Source organism: Protopterus annectens, chromosome 12.part0 (assembly GCF_019279795.1).
Source record: "Protopterus annectens isolate FY-2018-M chromosome 12.part0, PAN1.0, whole genome shotgun sequence".
NCBI classification, from domain to species: domain Eukaryota; kingdom Metazoa; phylum Chordata; order Ceratodontiformes; family Protopteridae; genus Protopterus; species Protopterus annectens.
The window spans coordinates 1,332,338,640-1,332,356,464 of NC_056746.1; the positions used below are offsets into that span (position 1 = coordinate 1,332,338,640).

Genomic DNA, 17,825 nt, shown 5'->3' on the forward strand with positions numbered 1-17,825 from the left:
CTCAAATAAATAAAAAGAAAAATTCCTGGACTTCATTAGTGATAGCTCCCGAGATCAACTGGTTAAAGTCTCAGCTACAGGTTCAAAAATAATGGAACTGGTTCTCAACTTAGCCTCCTTATGCACCTACAGTTACCACACCACTGGTCAAATCTGACCACTGTTCGCTAGCTCTCGCTATAAATGTAAAACCTGACTTACCACAAAATCCTTCTGTCTATTAGATACCAGTCTAAGGCAAGTATCTGCAAAGTAATGGAATGTATCATTTTAGAACAAACTAACAATAACAAAGCTACTCTACATGGCCTGGAACTAAGCCAGTTTGAGTTTGTTAAATGTAGATCCTGCTTCCTGAACATGTTGAGCTTTTTGACTAAAAGTTACTGATGCATTAGTCACAGGTAAATTGGTTCACACACTGCCTAACTGGACCTCACCAAGGCCTTTATCATCCCATATTCTGGAATTACTGAGAAGCTAATCAAACTAAATGTAACCTCCAGTGTTACCCACTGGATAGTAAATTGATAATGGAAAGAGCCCAGTCTGTTAGGAAGGTACACTCTCTTTGAAATGAGTACTTACCAGAGATGAGTACTTACCAGAGGTGTCCTCTAGAGATTGGTTCTTCTACTATTTGTCTTTGGTATGTCATTTTCTGATGTCAAGGATGACATCAAAAGCATGTGGCTCACCCACGTTAGCAGATGACTTTAAACACTGAGCTGTCATTAACTTCCCATCTGACTTCCATATTCTTTATAAGGGACTAACATACACCAATAAGTGGTGTTTGAACCACAGCCAAAATCTAAATGCCAAGAAATGCAGCACTGTGTCCTTTGGCCAAAATGGGCACCCACACACCTACCACATAGGTGACACCCTTTGAAAGTTTCCTCGACCATTAGCTACCTAAGCGCTTTCTTTGATAACAGAAAATCCTTTAATCACCATGTATCACCTGTGGTTAGCAAACGCTTTAACCTAGTCAGACTAATCACCAGGGGGGTTGTTATGGGTATAAGGAAGGTATCATCCTTCTAAACTCCCCCCCCCCAGTTATCAGCCCATAATACAGTATAATGTCCTCTTTGGTACGTACTTGTCTAAGCATATGAGCCAGCCTGAGAACCCGCAGTGTTTCCTTATTAAGATAATCGGCAGTACATCTTCCTGCGGTCACTACAATCATTGTAAGGTGCTCTCTCACTCTCTGTGTTTTCTGTTTCCTACAGACTCTTCAGAGGTGACCTCAGTCCAGCTAATAGAGCCTCTAAGGATCCAGTCCTATGCAACCTCCAGCACATCCAAAGAACTAATAACAACTTAAACCTCATCTCAAGAAATCTTAATTTCTACTGAAAATAAATAGAACTTGCTGGCAAGGTAGATATATATTCCAGATAATGCCTTTTCTATGATATAGGCTTTCTTTGGATATAAAGCAAAGTAGCTTCCTGACCCTCTTTAGTCTTGAATGAGTGAAAGAGCAATTGTAAATACATCCTGGGTTTGCCCTGTCAAGCTCTCACTGAAAGGGTGTTGAAACTAAGTATAAATCAGTCAATGGATACCTACAGTTTTAGATATTGTGGCTATGCTAATAATGGTCCTCTGGATCAACAGCTGAGTATTGACTTATGAAGCTGTGATGCCCCTGCACTGGCCTAGTAATCAAGGAGCTTCAGTCTTTACCACTAGCACCTGTGAGAGACATGCACATTGGGAAGATACAAGTACACACACAGTAAAGTACAATTTCCCTTAAGAGCACACAGAGATCACAATAAGTCTGGGGCTGCTTTCTCTATCTCTCCCTCCAGATCCCCAATAAGACTCCCCACTGGCACAGCTATAGGGTTAAGATCTCAGCCAAAACCTCCAGCACCCTCTCTGTCCAACCAGTGCTTCATGTCCTTTCCCAAGTAGCTGACACACACACACACACACACACACACACACACACACACACACACACACACACACACACACACACACTTTGAGATTTGATTTATACCCAAACAGGCAGACACTCCTGGGTAAGGCTGGCACAAGTTTAATAGCTATGCCCCCTTCTGCCCAGACTATAAGGTAGTACCAGCTGCCACCAATCACTACTTATCAGCTACTATAAAGGCCCTTACCAAAGGGTGCCCAGTCTTACTGTGTAATGTTACTATTATCCAAATGGTAAGTGTGTCCAAGACTATGGCTATTTAAGAGTGGCCTGTACAATGTCACCAAATTCATATGCAAGTATGAGCTTAAATATCTCTAAACAAACCAGCCACAATTAAAAGGTTTAAATACATTTAATAATAAATAATAAAAGAAAAAGACAATACTCAATAACTTACACAGTGACGAGTTCAGAATCACAGGAAATACTTTAAAACAACATTGCAGGATAGTCTCAAACAAATATAGAAAACATCTAAACTAATCTTTACTGTATTCCTATATATATCTAACAGATACTATGCCCTAAATGACTTATTTACAGAGCTAGGCAAATACAGATGAGAAGTGCTGATGAGAAAATGTTTCTAGGTCCAAAGACAAATACAAAATGCACAGACTCACTCTCTGAGATAGTTCTTAAATTACTATCAAACATTTTTGCTAGGTTATCTCAGATTACATCATTCTTTGTCACCTCTGTGTCAAAAATTTGCCTGGAACTGAAAGTCGTAAAACAGTTACATACTTTTACCTTTGAAACCTGCAATTATTTCTGTTTCCAGACAATAGAAAGAATTTCTAGCTGCAAAAATGATGTCTCCTAGCTGAGATAAGCACCATCGTAAAGAATTCACTTCTTTCTTAGACTTTACAAGTTAACTCTGTTCTTTTCCAGGAGAGTACACTGTGGTTATATTCTTGAAGCTCAGCACATAACATACAGTTTAACACACACTTCTGCACCAGTAGTTTAATATACACATAACATATAGTTTTCTTACATTTGTAAGACAAGCATACAAACCATATTACTTATTCAAAAATAACAGAATTATTTACCAAATTCCAGCTAGCTGAGCTGGCAGCCTTCACAGAAGTAATGAACATAACGATTTCTCCAACAAGTATTGTTTATTCACCAATATCAGCTTTATATTTTGGGGTCGATGTAGTATTTGTGAATCTCATGTAATCCATGAGGTCATCTATGTTTGTGCTGCAAGTCGACAGTACATGTACAAGACTGCATGTGGGGTGTTATAACATATGTGTTCTTTCTCAACATGTACATTTCCTATGAATCACATACAGCTTTGGTAAGCCCTACTCCATGCAGCCAAATGTTTATGGCTGGGAGCCATCATTTTCCATGTAGAGTCTGAAGCAGTGGTAGGAACTGAAACCTTGCACTTTGGGGGTGCTATTGCTGTTTAGAAATCCTGTTTCATTTGCTTTATGTTACCTACCAGTGTCATACTGAGCAGACATTACTTTCCTCAAGTGATAATTAATTGGAAGTTCTGTAACGTGTGCACATTGATATGGAATGTCAATAAAGCAATGCAAAAATATATACGTTCTTCCAAATGTAATGAAGAAACAATCGAGACAAATCTAGAGATGCGCATGCCAGCCAGAAAATCATGTCTGCATTTCTTTTTCTATATTCCAGATGAGCCTTGAAGGTGATGACAAGAGAACACGCACACGATCAAAAGGAATACGAAGTAAGTCAAGCCCTTCTTCACGCAATACCATTTGCATGGCTGATCTTATGTTAATTTAGTAGGATAAACAGTAACCACAGAATTACAAATTGTATTTATTTGTAGAAAATGAGATATGATTATGTCAAGTCAATGAAAACTTGATGCTAAAGCTAAAATACTCTTGGGAGCATTTTTGAAAGAGTGGACTAAAATGATGAGTTTGTCTTATTTTCCTTTGCAAACCTATGATGGAGACTTTCTCTCAGTTTCAAGAAAGATAACAGTAATTCCTAAGCTTCAAACAAGTCTTAATGTTTGCATTTCTTGTTAAAGGAAGCAGAAGAAATGTATGTATTAGTGTGTGCAACAAAATGAAATAAGTAAAAACAAATTAAATCAACAGTTAACTCAGGAAACCGGGATAATGCAGGCTGATCTGGGTGGCCACCACATGAGCATATATTACTGACTTTTTTTTTTTTACAAAACCTGGGATCCCCAAAGATCAAGGAGCAGAAAAGAACTACCAGTCTGAAAAAAGGTGTTTTCAAGCAGCAATATAGCAGTGTATTGTAAGTAGCATTCAGGGGAAACTAATAGCCCCACAATATACCAAGTCTTACTAGAAAGCAGTAAACATCTGCAGACTCGATAAGCTTGATTCAGTGCACCCTGGAAGTACATTAGCTATAAGAAGTCTCAGGATATGCATTGCTCCTAACATATACAAAATTAAAATAAAATAAATAAAATATGGCTTAATAACAATAAATGTAGCATTGTTGACATGATAAAAGTTAAAAAAGAAACAAAAAGTTTGGAAACAGTGTTACACATCGAGTCTTCATTGGCATGTACCAAAAACTATAAAAAACCAACAAAAATGATTTCTCATTCCTGCAGTTACTCTATCAGATGCTACAATTGATTTAAATGATTCTGCGCACACTGATAAAACATTTAAAGGCTGCAGTTAAGCTGTTTCTTTGTAGTGCAGAGGAGGTATATACAACATGCATATTCAAGTGAATGCTTGTAAAGTCTGTTGCTTAAATTACTAAACCCTTGTTTTATAAGTGTAATTTCTAAATGAACTGCAGCCACTGAGTAAAATTCACAGAATCTTGCAATCAGCTACAAAGTATACAAACATAGTAAAAGCAAAAATGGCCAACCACAGTCAAGAGAATCACCTACTACTAAACAAAAACAAACTGAAACTCAGTGCAAACTGTTTACAATCAGTACCCTCAATGACCCAACTATGGGAGACAACAACAGTGGGAAAAAAAATTCTTACCTGAAAATGCTAACCAAAAGAAACTGATATGAGAAGTCACAATGACTATCTAAAGGAAATCAAACAATGGAAAATGGGAAAATATAAAAATAAATAAATAATGACCATACATACTTGCCTTCTGTATCATAGAACTTTGATATGAACACCAGCTTGCCAAGGCAGGTATCATTGTCAACAGTCACAAACCCAAACACTCAAGCTAAAAAGGACAGTCGAACATGTGATATACTGTCACATGGCTGCTTAAAGAGCAAATTACTTTTAACAATTATATTTCAAGGCATAAAAGATAATTTATATTTCATAAATTGGACGGCGCAGTGGTGCAGAGGTAGCATTGTTGCCACACAGCAAGAGGTTCTCTGGTTCGATTCTTGGCTGGGGTGCCTTCTGTGCGGAGTCTGCATGTCCTCCTTGAGTTTGTGTGGGTTTCCTCTCACAACATGCATCTGGGGCATTTCCCCCCGGACCTCTGCTGAAAATTGGCTTTGTTCCAAGTCAGAGTTTCCTGGTTAATAAATGTTAAATAAATAAGATAAGAAGGTAAATATTTTGTAATTATAGTTCTCAAAATATTTGTAGTCTGTACAACTTACATACTCTGTCAGAGATCCCTTTTCATCATTTTTGCAAATGTAACTTTTGTATCATCTACAATGCCTACTTTTCTCAAAATATATCAAAAGAAATCAAAACATTTATGCTCTGGACTCCACATGTCTGAATGTTATGCATGTCACTCTGTTTTAATAACCTTCATACAATAATTTTCTAATGTTTTCAATAATTTTCAAGGCTTCCAAGTATCAGACACTTTAGTAAATTTCTTTTTTCCTAATTTACACAAAAACACTCATTCCAGCACTCACAGCCTGGAGGTACTGAACCATTCGCTCCCTCTAACAGTTGTGCATCAGTATTAGAAAAAAGGATATATATGAAATCAAACAGCAAATAGATCAATACAGGGATTCTCTTGCACTTCAGGTTGGTTGGTTTAGGAATATTGCTCTGAGGAAGTCCCTGCACTGAGGAAAGAAAGCCCTTAACTTGTTCATTCGTTCATTAAAGTTGTGTCTCCAGTTTCTATGCTGCTCTTTTTTTATCCTCTTTGCACTTCCTCACTTCTTGTTTAAAAAACAAGTCTTTTCTCATCTGTAAATCTAGTATCATCCCCAGGATTCCCACTCAACTTTCACCCTTGTATTTTTTTTGCCAGTGCTAACCTAGTTCAATACCTGTTTGGCAGTATATTAATTCAATTCATCATAAAAATAGAAAAAAAAATCCTGAAGTAATATGTAATCAGGATTAGTACATTTTACAATAATTTCTTTGTCATGGCTTCTTTCCCAGCAGACAACAACAATGCTGCTTTTTTTCCATTCTAGCAAAATAGACTGTTGCTTCATGTTCAAACACTGCTGTACTTGAAAAAAAAACTTACATTTTTACCTGAATGGCTTGTAAACTTTCCAAAGCCATTCAGTCCTTTATAATTTTATAAGTAAATCAAGGACTACTGGAATTCTGTTCAGAGTATACCATTTGTGTTGACAGAACAGTTTGCTCATATCCACAGCCACAAAGTTAAATTAATCTTCACACTTTGACACTATCAGTTCAATTCCTGTCAGACAGACCATAATCGTCCATATTACCAGAGAGACTGCATTCCTCACTGCCCTCTGACTACTGACTAGCACAAAATAACACCACATCAGCCATGATGCTCAGGAACCTAGAAACTCCCAGACACAGAGCAGGCTAATTACTTGTGCCAGACTTCCCTTAGTCTATATAAATATGAGGTCAGATCTCCCCTGAAACAGACCATGACCCTAGTGGGAAAAAACAAAGAACATCATGTAAACAAATAGCAGTAGCTTAACCAGCAGAGGGAGCAGGAACACTCTTCATAGGTTTATATGTTCATAGGTAGGTACAATGCTATTGGCCCTGGGGCCTATATAAGCCTAGCCAAAAGCAACAATGGACAGTTAATGTTTCTGTTGTTGTGTCCCTCCCCCTCATGTTTTCTCTTGTGTCTTGGTCATCTTGTACATCGCTATGGTCAGTCCCCAAGATCAAAACTTAGCAGGACCCCTGATTTCACTTTATCCACTCAAAAATAAGGAAATCATAACTTTGGAATAAGTACTAGAACCACACAAGATTTTAATATAATGTGTGTGTGTGTGTGTGTGTGTGTGTGTGTGTGTGTGTGTGTGTGTGTGTGTGTGTGTGTGTGTGTGTGTGTGTATGTGTGTGTGTGTGTGTGTGTGTGTGTGTGTGTGTGTGTGTGTGTGTGTGTGTGTATGTGTGTGTGTGTGTGTGTGTGTGTGTGTGTGTGTGTGTGTGTGTGTGTGTGTGTGTGTGTGCGTGTGTGTGTAAAACTTAAAACACACCTCCATGCATGAATAGCTTCAGTCAGAAAAAAGTGCATGCAAAAAAAAATTCTACAAACACAAATCCACAGCATAAGTTCCAATAAGAAATTTTTGAGTTTAATCTGGATTTACCAATAAACTCAATAGTTTCTTTTTGAAACTTGTGGCTGTGGATTTATTTGTTTATTCATACAAACATAGATATGTAGATAGATATCGGTATATTCATAAATGATAGATAAATACAGATATTGATAGTTACACATATATATAGACATATAAAGATAGATCTCTAACACAGTAATGACCACAAATCACACTTCCAATCATCCATAAGTCCAAGGAAGTCATTGTTCCACTGTATTCGGCATTCATCAGACCTATCATTGAGTACAATGCCCCCCTTGGTATGAACCTAACCAGTCATATACAACAACTGGAATGTCCACATAGGTTCCTCACTAAAAGAATACAGGGCATAAGTAATATGTCATATGCAGACCACCTCAAGGCTCTATCCCTGTATTTTGTCTCCTACAGGCTTTTGAAGGGAGATCTACGCCTGACATACAGGGGATTGTCAGACCCCACTCTGATGGACCTCCTACATATCCACAAAACAAACAGTTCCTGAATTACCCGTTCTAAAGACTTAAACCTTGCCTGTGATATAAATAGAAGCTGCTGGAGAGATAGGCATATATCCCAGAGACTACCCTGTCTATGGAACAGGCTCCCAATCCATGTGAAGCAGAGTTCCTCCCTAACCCAATTCAAGTGCAGCTTGGACAATTGGATGGGAAACCGGAAATTCATCCCTGGTTTGGCACCTATGTGTCTGATGCAAACAGGTGACCTGTACATGGTTCATCTCCCAGGCCCATGCTTACACTTTTCAAGGGTATCAGAACTTGTCAGAGATTTGGGATGTATGGCTAGGCTTAAAAAGGCCCTTGCTCTCGTTAGCCTAGTAAACACCTATGAACCTATAATGAAATTTATTTTTTTAAGAAACATAAAGGAGTGCCCATCAAAATCAACAAATGTCAGTACTAAATGATTAAGTAACTGTTCCTTCAAAACATATAAAGGAAGAAAATGTTCAGATAGTAAATCATATGATTTTTCAAGTAAATTCCTAAAAAAGAGATTGTCTGATGTAACAATGTAACTGTGAAGCATTATGGCGAGTGTGCCACATCTAAAAAAGTGGAATTATGCTCGTCATTTAAGACAACAAGATGCAAAAAAGCTGAATCTTACTTGGTCAAGTGATCATTTCTCAGTCTCCACTCACACAATGTGTGATTCTGGGCAGTTCCCTTAACCAGACCAAGGACACACACACACACACACACACACACACACACACACACACACACACACACACACACACACACACACACACACAGGTTACCGCTGATAGAAAGATGTGTGCCTTTAACTGGTCTCGGAAAAGCAAGACTGACTGACTGCTATACACAAGTGACGACTGCAGGTCAGACGTTTGTTGGACAGGCAGATAATGGGTTTGCAGGTTAATAACTCTATAGCTGTGTTTTAGGACATATTTTATCAGAGATGGTCAACTTCTGATATTGTTCTTTTTGTTTAATTACAGTACCTGCTGAATTCATAGGACAGGAATTAAGGTAAGAAAGCAAATTTCCTTTTTTACATTATAGAAGGTACAAAATAAGATTAATTATTTAATTATATGCTGCAGTAGGAAACGTGGAATCATGTCTATGCACAGATTCCTCTCCAGAAACTGTCGTTCTTGTATGGGGAATATATGTCGAGAAGGGTGGTACACATCTAAACTCGACATTCTACTGTGGCACCATTTATTATACTGCAAAGACTATAGCTGAGGTATGCATCATTGTACAGTCCCTGCACGGGAAGCATTCATTCTGTTGTAATGTACAAAATGGAGGCATGCATTCACATGCATATCCAGTGCAAATGCCATTCATTTTCCACTCGTTTGTACTGTAGGGGAAACATGCTTCCATATGTAGCACTGTCCCTAGTCTTTAGAAACATGCTCAGCACTCACAGAAACTGCCTGCTGCAAATAAAAAGAAGTTATGTACTTACCATAACGTTCCATGTGAGTTGTTGTTCTCGCCTTCATTCTTACTGATGGCTTCGGAGCCGATCCTCAGCTCCGAGTTGACCAATTTGCAAAGCTCAAGGTCTCTAAAAGCTCAAGGCCAAAACCCTACCCCACAATGCACCTCTACCTTTCCCAGATCTTGTTTGCTGCCAACAAGTGCTAAATCCAAATCAGATTTTGAATGAAATCATGTACACAACTTGTGAGAGGAAACTCCTCAGTAGAACCAAAACCAAACATAGACCCTCTCTCGAACTTCCAGACATTCGATAAAGGCTAGGTGGGGTGTCGTAAGAATGAAGGCAAGAAGAACAACTCACATGGAACATTATGGTAAGTACATAACTTCTTTATGTGAAGTTGTTCAATCTCGCCTTCATTCTTACTGATGGGTAGCATCCCCAACACCACAATCTTGGGTGGCTCATGGGAGTACCTGTCTAAGGACAGCAGAACCAAATGAAGCCCTGTCCCTAGAGGCCTTGTCTACTTTATAGTGAGTTATGAAGGTATGTGGCCAAGACCATGTGGCAGCTGCACAAATAGAATCAATGGGTAGTCTGGCAAAAAAGGCTATGGAAGTAGAAACAGCTCTGGTTGAATGAGCCTTGACTTTGTTCTCTAAAGAAATATCTCCAGTGTGGTATATAAAGGATATACAATCAGAAAGCCATTTAGATAAGGTAGATTTAGATACCGGTGCACCTTTTTTGGAATCTGAGAAGGAGACAAACAGCTGATAAGCTCTTCCATGGTCTTTTGTCCTGTCCAAATAGAAACTAAGTTGTCTACGGACGTCAAGCTTGTGACGCATATATTCCAACTGATTAGTGTGATTGGGAAAGAAAACAGGCAAATCAATCACTTAATTAGGGGTGTATTCTGAACAAATTTTGGGTAAGAAAGAAGGATTTATCCTGAAGGAAACCCTGTCTTTGTGGAATACCAAATATGAGTGCTTAACTGACAGGGCTTGCAACTCCGAAACTCTGCATGCGGATGTAATGGCCACCAAGAAAATGGTCTTCCAAGAAAGATATTTCAGCTCACAGGAAGAAGCAGGTTCAAAGGGCAGAAGAATAATCTTGGTTAGGACTACATTCAGATTCCATGGAGCGGCGGGTGATCTAATTGGCGGTCTTAGATGCATCGTACCCTTCAAAAAAGCCTTCATCATCTTGTGGGACATACTATCCTTTCCTGATTCACCTACATGGAAATTGGATATAGCAGCCCGTTGTACCCGAATGATTGCTGCTGCAGCTCCTTCATTGAACAGTTTGGTCAGAAACTCTAAGATATCTGATATGGAGGCTAGAAAAGGGTCAATGTTATTTTGCTGAGCCCAGATTGAAAACATCTTCCACTTACTGAGGTATAGTTTCCTGGTTGAAGACTTATGTGAGGACAAAATAATATGTTGAGTTTCCTCTGATAAGTTTTGGAACCTGGCTATTCTGGGAATTGGAGCAGCCAAGCTGTCAGCCTGATGGACTAAAGTGAAGGGTGAAGAGCTCCTAATGAGTGGGTCAGAAGATCCAGCACTGGGTCCAGGATCCAAGGTTCTTCTAGATGAGGCTTCAGAAAGGGGAACCAGATTTGAAGAGGCCAATATGGGGCTATTAAGATAAATGTCCTGCCCAGAAAACTGGCTTTCTGCAAAACTTTGAGAATCAGGGGAAAGGGTGGGAAGGTGTAAAGGAGTCCCGGGTGCCAATCATGTACAAGCACGTCCCTCAGGGACTGTACCTGTTGAGGGATCAGGGCAAAGTAGTTGCTGCATTTGGTGTTTGTGGTTGTTGCAAAGAGATTGCAGCAAGGCTGGCCCCATCTGTGGAAAATCATTTCTGCTACTTCATTTTTGAGGGACCACTCATGAGGCAACAGAATTTCCCTGCTGAGTTTGTCCGCTATCATGTTGGATTTCCCCGGGACATGCATTGCTATCAGAAAGCGCTAGGTGGACTCTGCCCATTTCCATACTCTTACAGCCTGTCGACATAGGGGATAAGATCTGGTTCTACCCTGTTCATAGGGGATAAGATCTGGTTCCACCCTGTTCATAGGGGATAAGATCTGGTTCCACCCTGTTCATAGGGGATAGGATCTGGTTCCACCCTGTTTGTTTATATACCAGACTACGGACATGTTGTCTGACTGGATTGCAATTGTGCCCAGAGGAAGAGAGTCTTGAAAGAACTGCAACGCTAAGAGAACTGCTCTCATCTCTAGGATGTTTATATGCAATTGAGCCTCGTGTACCTTCCATGTACCTTGGGCTGTCCATCCCTGATAATGCCGCCCCACCCAATCAGGGAGGCATCCATGATCACCATTGCAACTAGAACCGGAAGGACAAAGGGATGTCCCATGGTCACTGATTCGGACGTTAGCCACCACCGAAGATCCTCCTTGCAAGAGTTGGTTATCAGAACTGGGTGATTCATTGGTAAGTCCTGAAAAGTCTATTGAGTGAATAGCAACCACTGAAGAATGCGCATGTGAGATCTCACCAGGGGTATTGCAATGATAGCTGCTGCCATGTTGGCCAGCAGCCTGAGAATCTGCAAAGCTGGTGCTTTGTGTTTTGAAAGGAGAGCTACAATTTGATGTCGTAGGGTAAGCACTCTTTCTGAAGGAAGTTTTAGGGACATGTTGACTGTGTCTGTCTGCTCCTATAAATACTGTGTGCTGCGATGGCAATAAAGCAGACTTTTCTGAATTTATTGTGATGCCCAGTTGAAAACAGAGATCTAAGGCAGTGTCCCTCGCACCTGGTGGGTGCGGTGAGGAGTCAGTCATCCGAATATGGAAACACCCGGATTCTTGATGTCTCAAGTGAGCCATGACCACTGCCATACATTTGGTGAACACTCTGGGGGGCTGTAGTGAGACCAAAGAGAAGCGCCAGAAACTGGAAATGACTGGCTCCCAGCCTGAAGTTCAGGTGATCCCTGGAAGGCCTGGCCATTTTGATATGGTAGTATGCATCCTGAAGATCTATTGAGTACATCCAATTGTCTTTCCCTAGGAACGGGAGTATAGACTGAATCGTGACCATCAGGAACTTTGTCTTTTCTACATACCTGTTGAGTCTGCTGAGGTCCAAAATTGGTCTCCAGTCCCCTGTTTTCTTTGGCACTAAAAAGAATCTTGAGTAAATTCCGGATCCTTGCTGGTCTGCTGGGACTGGTTGGATGACTCTTTTTTTCTAATAGTTTTTGAACCTCTACTGTTGCTACATCCCATAGACTGGGTGGAACATCTACCCATCTGTTCTTTTTTAATTTTGAGTCAGGCACCTAGGTACAAAGATAAACGTCCCCCGACTGACTCCAGAGCAGAACAGTCAGGCCTCCTTTCAGGAGCACTGGTAGGGCTTCCCAAGGAACTGATCCCTGTCACCCTGGTTCTGTGGACCCCCTCTGCCACATGTGCATCGTCTTCCATCATTGCCCCCTCCTCTGCCCCTGTAGGAGTCTTCACTTCGTGATTTTGAAAAAGCTCCTTGGGCTTTGCAGAACCACATTTTCCCTCCCCATTGGCCTTTAGGATAAGGTCTAGTAGGGGTGGAAAAACAGACTCCTACGGCAGATAGAGTATTTCCATCTTGCTCACATCTGGTGAGGGTCTCTAACTTTTAGTCTGAAAAAGGAAGGACCATCAAATGGGGCATTTACAAAGGACAACTTGAAAGGTTCTGGAAAAGAACATACACGCATCCAGGAATGTCTCAGAAGAGCTATTCCTGTACCCGCTGCACTACTCATCCCATCAGCTGTGTATGATACCAGGCGCATGGAAGAGTTAAAGATAAAATTGAGGGTAGCAAGCTGAGACGTCACTTTGTCCGCCACTGTATCGGCTACTGCACCCTGGAGAGTATCTCCTAGCTCTTTCAGGAGATCTCTTTGAAGCTTTGTGAAGTGGGTTAGATAGTTCAAAGACCGAAGAGCAAAGGTCATAGAACTGAACATGCATTTGCCATATCCGTCTATAATCCTAGATTCCGTATTAGGAGGATGGACAGACATAGAGGTCTCCGACATCTCTTTCTTAGTGGCTGCCGCAACCACCATGGCATCAACAGGAATTGGTTTTGATATAAAGGTTTTATCATGAGGTGCTGAGATGTATTTGTTGGGTCTCCTAGGAATGGGCTCCATAGTATCTGGTGACTCCCATGCCCTTCGAGATAAAAGGTCCATCAACTCAGTGAAAGGTGGAGAAACCCAAGAGGTGGAGGGTCGAGACCCAAAAGCCTTCAGGAGCACCAATTCATCCTCAGTAGGTCTAAGGGGCTGCCAGTCACCCCTTTGTTTAAGGATCTCTAGGATATCCACAAAGGAGATATCCTCAGAGGGTGACTTTGGGGACCCTTCTGATTCCTCGAAATCTGTGTCAGATGTGATGGATTCCTGAGGGGAATCTAAATGTCTCCTCTTACATAACCTCTTCCAAGGAACCTCTTCAGTGGGAACTTCTGGGGAGGTCTCGGAAGAGCAGGGTTCCCCAATGGGGCTTCCTGAGACTCCGGGTCCCTATGCTTACAGTGGGACTGCAGTGACAGAGAAGATTCCAGCACTTTCCGGGTGGAGGTGGCCATTTCAGAGGTTGTGACTGTCTGGGGGGACAAAACCCTCCTCATGGCATTGAAGGCACCATGGTTCCAGTGCGAGGAAGCACCCGGGTCCAAAGACACTGATGACTCCTACCTCACCAAAACCACCGGCTCCGAGCCAGAGGTTGGAGCCGAGCTCATCCACGCTGAGGCCCCAAGGAGAAGAGTTGGAACCGACACATAGGTTCGACTCCCCTCCCTGGAGCCGACAGGAGACTGTTGGCTCCTAGAGTCTGCTGCCAGAGCAGAAGACATCAGGGTTGTCACTGCTGACAGGTCCAAAGTGAGTGTTGGAACTGACGGTTCCACAAACAACTGAACGGCTCCCTCCAGCTCCGATGTCTCGATTCGAGTCAGAGAAGGAGCAGAAATTAAAGGAGATGACTTTGTCGGTTCTGAAACTGCCTGAGTCTAAGCCGACAGAATTTTAGCCAGCGCTGGATCCTGTAACAGTCTCCATGCCACATGATCCACATCCTAATCTGAAAGTCTGGAAGCTCGAGAGGAAGCTACAGAAGGTGCCAGTGATCCCAGAATCGGAGCTCTTAAGGTCAGAGATACCGGTTCCAAGACTGGGGACCGGCTCCAACCAACTACCTGTACAGACGGCTCCAATGACTGTGGAACCAATACAGGAACTTTCTTGGAAATCTTTGGAACTGAAGAGCCCTTCAGATCTGAACTTGCAGTAGAACAAGCAGAAGATGATGATATTGGTTTTCCTGGAGAAGCAGTACTAAGTCTGACTGAAAGGCAGACTTCATCAGACCATGTTCAACTAACTTTCTTTTCCTCTCTGCCAAAATCCTGGCACTGAAATCATGGCAAATGGAACAAACTTCTTGGAGATGAACCTCTCCCAAGCAGTAAACACAGGTGGTGTGGCCATCTGTGATAGACATTTTTTGACTGAATTTAGGGCACTTTTTAAATCCTTACTTAGCTTTTTCAGACATGGTAAATCTTGCAGTTAAGTCACTGTAAGAAATAAAAATCCCAACAGCAATTCAAGCAGAAACTATAAAGATCAGAACTAAATAATAAAGTCTGCACTCAAATTTTTAAATCTTGACTTAGCTGCAAAAAAACAAAATTAAGTCTAACCAGCTACAGTTATAATAACTAAAGAAAGCCTAACTCAGCTGTACGGGATAGGGAAGAAACCTAAAGAAACACCAACAGGGCCTAATGCCAGAAATGAGAACACAAGGTTCTTTCCTTTTTTTTTTTCCAACTACCTAGCACAAAAAACACAAAGGAAAGGATAGCCTATCCTAAATACTTCTCAATTCTAAATAAGAAAGAAAACTAGTAAGAACTCCAAAAGGAATACACTTATCTTAAAAAATACGATCTGAGCTGTAGAAGATGCACGATCTGTTGCAGTGCAAACTAGATCTGGGGAAGGTTGTGATGCATTATGGGATAGGGTTTCAGCCTCGAGCTGTTAGAGACCTCAAGCTTTGCAAACTGGCTGACTCGGAGCCAAGGATCGGCTCCGAACCCATCAGTAGGAATGAAGGAGAGATTGAGCAACTTCACATCATCAATTTCCATAATGGTGACCCAATGTGATTAAGAAATACCTATGGCCAAAATGAGGAAGACCTCATTCTCAGCAATAAGCATGTCTTCGAATCAAGGTAGCTAACACTAGCAATATTAGACCTGATGAAGGTAGCTTAGACTAATGATATTATCCCATGATGGAAGCTAACACTAGCGATATTAGACCTGATGAAGGTAGTTAACACTAATGATATTCAACGTGATGATTATAGTGTTTTTCCAAGTGATCCTTGCACTGGGTTGGCAAAGGCACCCCCCACACACTCATGTGCATACACACACACACACACACACACACACACACACACACACACACACACACACACTCATGAAGCATCATAATCACCCCCCCAGACATGCACAAACATGTCCACACACAAACACACAATAACTCCTCCCACCCCCATATCTTCACTGAACTTATCTGCACCACAACTGCTTCCAACAGTGAAATTTTACACTACCATGTAAGTATCTGAATAACCTTGTGGCATAAATTAGAAGCTGCTGGCATTTCCTGTGAAAAGCACATGGAAAGTTACCAATAACCACTGCCTTAGATTATGGGAAATGATTCATCTTTTCTAAACCTAAAACACAACTCCAAAGTATGATTAACTCTTGTTTTATGTATATAACTCACATTTTAAAGCCTTTGGAAGAAGTCAAACTGGCCAAGGTGGAAATCTGTTCAAATGATAACATAGTTTTGTACTATTTTTTAAATACTTCACTAGCACCACTTAGATGTGCAACTACACCAGATGAATGTGTTACTTTTTGTTTCAATCTATTTTCTTTTCCTAGTACATACTTTAGGCACTGTTTAGATCTCTTTTCAGCTTTAGTCACCACTTTTAAAATGCATATTGCTGAATGCACTTTTTTTCTTCCTAGCTTCATTCACCATGGGTATACTGATTTCATGTGAGATGACTGTAAGAGGATGTCACTCTAAGCAGATTTAGAATGGTTAAAACAAAGCACAAGTTTTGTTTTGGTCATTAGCACATTTTTTAATTAACAGAGGCATTCTGACATCCTTAACCATAACAAAATGCATTTTACTAGTTACATTTAAAAAAAAGTTCACTTTTAAGACTAGAAAGAATTTAAAAAGCCAGAATCATTTCTTTCTAGTGATGAAATGTTTCAGGTTGTTAGTAACAAGTCATGCAGATGAATTCATTTAATAAGTACAGCCAATGTCACATCAGTCCCGCACAAAGTATGACATATAATGGAGCCAAGGCCACCCTACATGTGTTGTTCACATTTAGAAGTTCACTCATTCTCCATACTTATACTGATATGTGAAAGTAATGCAATTAACTAATTGAAATTTGACAAATTGATTACTGAATTCAGTACCACTAAAGAGAGCATCCTATAATAAACTTAACCATTCACTGTATGAAATCAGGGTGTACAGCAAAGCAGCAACCGAAGTAAGTGCTGTCCAAGTCTGAAATTCTTTTAATTTATAGTTTCATATATTTGCACATTATCTTTAACACACCCTGTGATGTTTTCAATACACAGACCAGCATCTTAACTGATGAAATAATTTGCTTGTTCTAGCAGACCACCTTCCTGATTCAATGCAGGGAAAAGACACAGACCTGATGATATGTAGGAATTATAAAAGCCTTGCTAAGGTTACTTACAATTCAAAAATGCTTAAGTTTGTTTACATATAATACTAGATGTAGAACTGCTATTAAAAGCTGTTAGGACAGTTTGTTTGTTTATTACATTAATTTTAGATAGTTTTCCATGAAAATGAGGGCTATTCAAATATAGCAGTATACTCTGATAGCAATCCATTCTGTTTGCTGCAACGATCCCCTCCCTTTGTCAGCCTTACAGTCGTCTCATTCAGTTCCTCATGTCAAGCGATACTTGCGTTATCTAGCTGCTCAAACTATATTCACTTTTTTCTCCATTAACATCTTTTTTTTCAATTTCCTGCATGCAAACCTTTTTCAATAGCTTAGCACACTTGTCAACATCAGATTTACTAACATAACAGTACTTTTTGAATAGCAGATAGTGCTAAAAGACACCTTAGGTTTTACTGAAGATAATAGCTTAAAAGGAGTAGTATAAATGGCATTTTCATGTGAGGAAGTAAAGCTGTATA

General features: G+C 40.4%; 1 protein-coding gene across 4 annotated transcripts in view; it reads left to right on the forward strand.

The window, feature by feature from the left end:
* Positions 1 to 17,825, forward strand: part of MYT1 (myelin transcription factor 1) — a 410,503-nt gene that overhangs the window by 125,750 nt on the left and 266,928 nt on the right. For all 4 annotated transcript variants that reach the window (XM_044090391.1, XM_044090390.1, XM_044090389.1 and 1 more), the window contains exons 3-4: positions 3,641 to 3,695; positions 8,992 to 9,022. In XM_044090391.1, the coding sequence (XP_043946326.1) occupies positions 3,641 to 3,695; positions 8,992 to 9,022 (86 nt within the window). The remainder of the gene's footprint in view (positions 1 to 3,640; positions 3,696 to 8,991; positions 9,023 to 17,825) is intronic.